The sequence below is a fragment of the Homarus americanus genome, unplaced genomic scaffold (genome assembly GCF_018991925.1).
Source record: "Homarus americanus isolate GMGI-L3 unplaced genomic scaffold, GMGI_Hamer_2.0 scaffold5946, whole genome shotgun sequence".
NCBI lineage: Eukaryota > Metazoa > Arthropoda > Malacostraca > Decapoda > Nephropidae > Homarus > Homarus americanus.
Window position 1 is genome coordinate 15,366 of NW_024728883.1, and position 7,135 is coordinate 22,500.

The 7,135-nt window shown below is 40.3% G+C and overlaps 1 protein-coding gene across 1 annotated transcript in view; it reads right to left on the bottom strand.

The window, feature by feature from the left end:
• Positions 1 to 501: 501 nt before the first annotated feature.
• Positions 502 to 7,135, bottom strand: part of LOC121866247 (BUD13 homolog) — a 10,131-nt gene continuing 3,497 nt past the window's right edge. Inside the window, exon 2 of the mRNA XM_042365858.1 lies at positions 502 to 1,424. Within this exon, the coding sequence (XP_042221792.1) occupies positions 502 to 1,424 (923 nt within the window). The remainder of the gene's footprint in view (positions 1,425 to 7,135) is intronic.

Genomic DNA, 7,135 nt, shown 5'->3' on the forward strand with positions numbered 1-7,135 from the left:
CACCCCCCAAGGATGTCTTGTTATGTTTACCTGGGACAAAAACGACCCAGCTAGGCACGCTAAGCTAACATGGTGATAACATTGGAGGGAGGGGGGTGAAGGAGGGTGAGAGGGGAAGGGGTGTGTAGAATGGTGTGTTGCTGGGTGTGTGTGTGTGTGTGTGTGTGTGTGTGTGTGTGTGTGTGTGTGTGTGTGTGTGTGTGTGTGTGTGTGTGTGTGTGTGTGTGTGTGTGTGTGTGTTTTCTACTTCGTGTTTGTGTTATTTTCTATGTGTCTATGTATGTATGTATGTATGTATATATGTATGTATGTATGTATGTATATATGTATGTATGTATGTATGTATGTATGTATGTATGTTTATTTGTATATATTCTTCAGTAACTAATTTAATAACATCATCGTCTTTAACATTGTATTACGTATGTATGTTGTATCATGTTGTATAATTATGTAGTCTGTGTATGTTGTATTAAGTTGTAGTGTACCTGGACGACTTGACTAGCGGGATATTAACTGGTGCGTGGCGTCGTGTCCGTAGCGTCGTGTACATGGCGTCGTGTCCGTGGCGTCGTGTCCGTGGCGTCGTGTCCGTGGCGTCGTTTTCGTGGCGTCGTGTCCGTGGCGTCGTGCATGCGTCGTGTCCGTGGCGTCGTGTCCGTGGCGTCGTTTTCGTGGCGTCGTGTCCGTGGCGTCGTTTTCGTGGCGTCGTGTCCGTGTCGTCGTGTCCGTGGCGTCGTTTTCGTGGCGTCGTGTCCGTGGCGTCGTGTACATGGCGTCGTGTCCGTGGCGTCGTGTCCGTGGCGTCGTTTTCGTGGCGTCGTGTCCGTGGCGTCGTTTTCGTGGCGTCGTGTCCGTGTCGTCGTGTCCGTGGCGTCGTTTCGTGGCGTCGTGTCCGTGGCGTCGTGTACATGGCGTCGTGTCCGTGGCGTCGTGTCCGTGGCGTCGTTTTCGTGGCGTCGTGTCCGTGGCGTCGTTTTCGTGGCGTCGTGTCCGTGGCGTCGTGTCCGTGGCGTCGTGTCCGTGGCGTCGTGTCCGTGGCGTCGTTTTCGTGGCGTCGTGTCCGTGGCGTCGTGTACATGGCGTCGTGTCCGTGGCGTCGTGTCCGTGGCGTCTTTTCGTGGCGTCGTTTCGTGGCGTTGTGTCCGTGTCGTCGTGTCCGTGGCGTCGTTTTCGTGGCGTGTGTCCGTGGCGTCGTGTCCGTGGCGTCGTTTCGGCGTCGTGTCCGTGGCGTCGTTTTCGTGGCGTCGTGTCCGTGGCGTCGTGTCCGTGGCGTCGTTTCCGTGGCGTCGTGTCCGTGGCGTCGTGTCCGTGGCGTCGTGTCCGTGGTCGTGTCCGTGGCGTCGTGTCCGTGGCGTCGTTTTCGTGACTTCCTTGACCTATCCTTGAGTGCGTATATGTTTTGTTGTTGATGTATTCGGCGCCTGGAGGGTTGGAGGAAGGGATAGGTGGAGTGGGTGATGAGGGTAGTGGAAGAATAGATAGATAGATGAGAGGGATGAGGGCAGGTAGTGAGAGATGAGGCTAGGTAATGACAGGTAAGGTTAGTTAATGACAGGTAAGGCGACAGGTAAGGCTAGTTAATGACAGGTAAGGCTAGTTAATGACAGGTAAGGCTAGTTAATGACAGGTAAGGCTAGTTAATGACAGGTAAGGCTACTTAATGACAGGTAAGGCTAGTTAATGACAGGTAAAACTAGTTAATGACAGGTAAGGCTAGTTAATGACAGGTAAGACTAGTTAATGACAGGTAAGGCTAGTTAATGACAGGTAAGGCTACTTAATGACAGGTAAAACTAGTTAATGAGAGGTAAGGTTAGTTAATTACATGTAAGGCTAGTTAATGACAGGTAAGGATAGTTAATTGCAGGTAAGGCTAGTTAATGACAGGTAAGACTAGGTAAACACAGGTAAGGAAGGCCTACGTTGAGATGACATACTTAATCATTCACTATAGGCACCACAGGTAATCTCACATCATCACATTATATAAGACCCGTATGGTAAAGTTTAAGGCCAGTCATCCCCAAGACACGAGGGAAGGACCAACCAGTCACGGAGGAGAGAAATATTAGGTGTGTCGGGGTGATAAATTATAATTGATATATTTCCATAAGATGTTAATAATATTCTGGTTTGAAAAGTCAGGTTCTGTCAGATAGCTGTATGTCAGGACCTGTCAGATAGCTGTAAGTCAAGACCTGTCAGATAGCTGTAAGTCAAGATGTGGTGTTTCTGTGAGCTGACGGGGTGGAAATAGAGAAATTATTATTTTTTTATTATTATTATTATGTGTCAGTGATAGTAATAATGATAATAATAGTAATAGTCATAATAATAATAATAATAATAACAAAACTAAAAATAATAAAACTAATAATAAGAAGAAGAAGAAGAAGAAGAAAATCATAATAATAATATAATAATAATAAATAAATAAATAAATGTTCTTAAGATTTAATAAAAAAAATACCCAAATAATTACTCATCACATAACAAAAATAATTACAATTCTTTGGAAATAATTTTAGAAATAACGCAAAATTGTCTTCCAAATAACAGTGATGAATACAGAAATAAATACAAAATTCTGGAGACGTAGTTACAAAACATTATGAATTACTTTAAAAATATATATATTTAACTAGACTTGTTACAAAATTACAAAAATTCCGAAACAGATTACAAAAAAATGCAAAAATTCAGAGACATATTACAAAAAAAAAAAAATACAAAAATGTGGACAAAACAAACACCTATTAAATTACACAGACAGGTGACCTTTCCTGGGGTGATACCAACAGCAGTACCGGTAATATCTAGGTGACCTTTGCTGAGTGAGTAACCTTTGTTGTCCTAACTCTTCAGCGACACCAGTTTTTATCACGTGCATTTGTTTTATGTGTTGACGTGACCTCCACACACAGACACACACACATACATACATACATACATACATACATACATACATACATTCATACACCTGTTAATTTTTTTAGTTAGCTTTAATGGGTTTTAAATACACCTCTCTTGGGTATACTGTATATGTATAATATGTATATTTCTATGCATATACGTGTGTTTGTATTTTATATGAGTAGTGTGTATATGTGTATTTCTGTACTTGTACTTATGTGTGTGGGTGTGTATCTGTGTATGTATGTATTCCTGGGTTTATTTGTGTGTGTATGTATGTTTATGTGCATTTCTATATACTGTATGTGCGTGGGGTTTATCTATACACAAGTCTGGAAATACAGTGTGTACGTGTGTGTGTGTGTGTGTGTGTGTGTGTGTGTGTGTGTGTGTGTGTGTGTGTATATATGTGTGTGTGTGTGTGTCATATTGTTGGTGGAAGGTAAATGTTAAAATTAATATTCATATTTGCTTACCAATATAAGTTCGTGATAGTTTATTAAACTGTCTCAACAATGATGACGTGTGTTGTGGTGGTGGTGGTTGTTGACTCTTGTTATGATAGGCTTTTCCTGGTGGTAGTAGTAGTAGTAGTAGTAGTAGGAGGAGGAGGAGGAGGAGGAGGATGAGGATAAATGAACAAGGAAATTAAAGAGGAACAAGCAGGAGAAAGGAGAATAAAAAGCAATAAATGAAAAAGGAAAAAAAAAAGAGCTAGTCGGTGTTATTCACTTAATATCATGACTGACATTATCATCATCATTATCATCATCATCATCGTCATCATCATCATCGTCATCATCATCATTATTATTCGACTTTTGACATTATTTTCAATTATTATGGCGGCAGTCTCAAAGGTTCCCCAATTATTTTTTTTTCTTAAGGTAGCCTGTCTCAAGTGCTTTTGTTAGCATGGGGACTCTTGTATGTTGAAGGCACTGTACTTTTGTTGAAGGCTTTTGTTAATGGAGGATTTATTATAAAACTGTCTGTCTTCTGTTCGTGTTGGGTGTTGCTGTTGTTGTTATTATTGGTATTATTATTATTATTATTATTAATATTATTATTATTATTGTTATTATTGTTGTTCTTGTTGTTCTTGTTGTTATTATTGGTATTATTATTATTATTTTTAGTATTATTATTATTATTATTTTTATTATTATTATTATTATTATTATTAATATTATTATTATTATTGTTATTATTGTTGTTCTTGTTGTTCTTGTTGTTATTATTGGTATTATTATTATTATTTTTAGTATTATTATTATTATTATTTTTATTATTATTATTATTATTATTTTTATTATTGTTGTTGTTGTTGTTGTTGTCGTTGTTGTTGTTGTCGTCGTTGTTGTTGTTGTTGTTGTTGTTGTTGTTGTTGTTGTTGTTGTTGTTGTTATTTATTCTTAGCATCACGTAAATGCTGTATTAAATTCTACAAAATCTACGCGCTCGATTTAGTTATACAGTACAATGCCTTAATTTAGCTGTGTATTGACCGAGGCTGTGGTACTAGATCACTTTATTTTAAACTAAGACTCTAGGCCTAAAATACCTGTACTGTAAGTAGGCCAATATATCCATTACCTATCCCGAATGGCATCAGTTACCAGACCAAGGTAAATGGCACTGTCGATAGAGAAAGTGCCATTCACTCACTGCCCAAGTACTTCCTCGTGTAATTGGCCAATCACGGACCAGTGGAGTGGGGGAGGGTGGGTGTGGTAGGGAGGGGAGGAATGGGTGGGATGGATGGACGGGAGGGGAAGGGAGGGAAGGGATGGATGGACGGAGGGATGGAAGGAAGGTAAGGGAGGAAGGGGGAGGATGGGTGTGGCAAGACGGAAACTGGTGGAAAGTTAACTAGAAATGTTTTTTTTTTTTTTTTAGTTTGTCGGTCAATCAGTGACAAAAAAAAATTTGCATGCAGTTAGGTCGAAAAGGTGGTTTGTTTTTGAGTGTTTTTGCATGAGTTTTTTTTTTGTGTTTGTGTGTTTGTTGTTGTTGTTTGTTTGTTGTTGTTGTTTGGTGGTGTTTGTATCATGAGACCTGTTTTAGAAAGTGTTTATTTCTTATGTTTTTTTTGTTTTTTTTTTAAACGAGTTAAAGAGAAATAATGTTTTTGTTACGCATCTGTAATAAACTGTTTTCTTACGTTCGGTGTTTATGTTGTTAGTATTTGTTGTTGTTTATTTGTTTGTTGTTGTTATCGTTGTTTTTTTTTGTTTTCAGTTATCATCATTATTAATTATCGATCATCATCACCATCATCATCATCATTCACCACTATTCTCATCACAAATATCCTCCTCTTCCTCCTCATCATCATCATCATCATCATCATCATCATCATCATCATCATCATCATCATCACACAAATACAGAATACATTACAGGAATAACACAGGCTGTAATGGTACTCAGGATAACAGTAACTCACCTCTGTAACTCACCAGAGAAGGTAATTGGAGGTGAGGGTGTTGATTGGTTAGGTTAGGTGATTGACGGTAATAGGGAGAGTAATTAGACAGACAGGTAGCTGGTGGAGACGGGAACAAGAGGGGTGACAGACACAGAAAAACAGACAGACACAAACGCATAGACAAACAAAAAGACAGACAGACACACACACACACACACACACACACACACACACACACACACACACACACACACACAGAAAGACACACACACACACACACACACACACAGAAAGACACACACACACACACACACACACAGAAAGACACACACACACACACACACACACACAGAAAGACACACACACACACACACACACACACACACACACAGAAAGACACACACACACACACACACACAGAAAGACACACACACACACACACACACACACACACAGAAAGACACACACACACACACACACACACACACACACACACACACACACACACACACACACACACACACACCGTGAAAGTATCTCTTCTTATCGGCTAATAGTAAGAGCTAGTGACCCTCAATACGTTAATTAATTCTCACCTGAAGAAGCCAAATGACAGGTGTGGAAGAGCTAATTAAGGTCTTCAGGAAGTAGAGATAATGATGATAATAGTGTGAAGAAAAGGAAACGATTGGAAATAACAATAATAAAATAACAAGGATGAAAATATTAAAGAAAATTATTAGAAATGATGATAATGAAAGAGGAAGTAAAGACAAGGTTTAATAATAATAGTAATAATAATAAACAGAGAAATTATTGTAAATAGTAATAATAAGACAAAAATTTGAGATAGAAAATAATGAACAAATACCACAAAATACATTAACTGTTGATTTATGTGTTTATTTATTTTGAGGTGAGTTATACAGGAAGAAATGGTGATAAAAACAGTTATTGAGATGAGTGGTGATAAAGAGTTGAGAGAGAGAGAGAGAGAGAGGTGGAGAAGATGGAGAGAGAGAGAGAGAGGTGGGAGAAGATGGAGAGAGAGAGAGAGAGAGAGAGGTGGAGAAGATGGAGATAGAAAGAGAGAGAGAGAGAGGTGGGGAGAAGATGGAGAGAGAGAGAGAGAGAGAGAGAGAGGTGGAGAAGATGGAGATAGAAAGAGAGAGAGAGAGAGGTAGAAGATGTAGATAGAAAGAGAGAGGTAGAAGATGTAGAGAGAGAGAGAGAGAGAGAGAGAGAGAGAGAGAGTGAGTGAGTTGCATATAAACATCCTGAGTGAGTGACAGAGAGAGAGGAGAGATAACAAAAAAACATAAAAGGCCACACAATGAATAAAAAAGAACTGGGACAAGGAGGCGGATGTTGGAATTGAGGAGAACAGGAAGAGAGAGAGAGAGAGAGAGAGAAAGAGAGAGAGAGAGAGAGAGAGATTAATGGTGGTTGGTCTTGTCACCAGGAAGGCTTTGAGAGGTCACCCCAACAGAACGACCTTTACCCTCACCACACCCACTCGTCTGCCCACCCACCCACCCACCCACTCCACCCACACCCATTAGACTACATGCTACGCCTACCCGCCCCTAGGTCGCCCACTACATCCACACAGGACTTCCACTTCCTCCTGGGTTACCTCACACAATACACCTATGACCTCACTACCTGTTCACCACCACCACCACCACCACTATTTCACTCACCACCACTCATCACCACCACCTCACCACCACCAACTACTACTTCACTACTACCACTCACCACTACCACCATCACCACTACCACCAT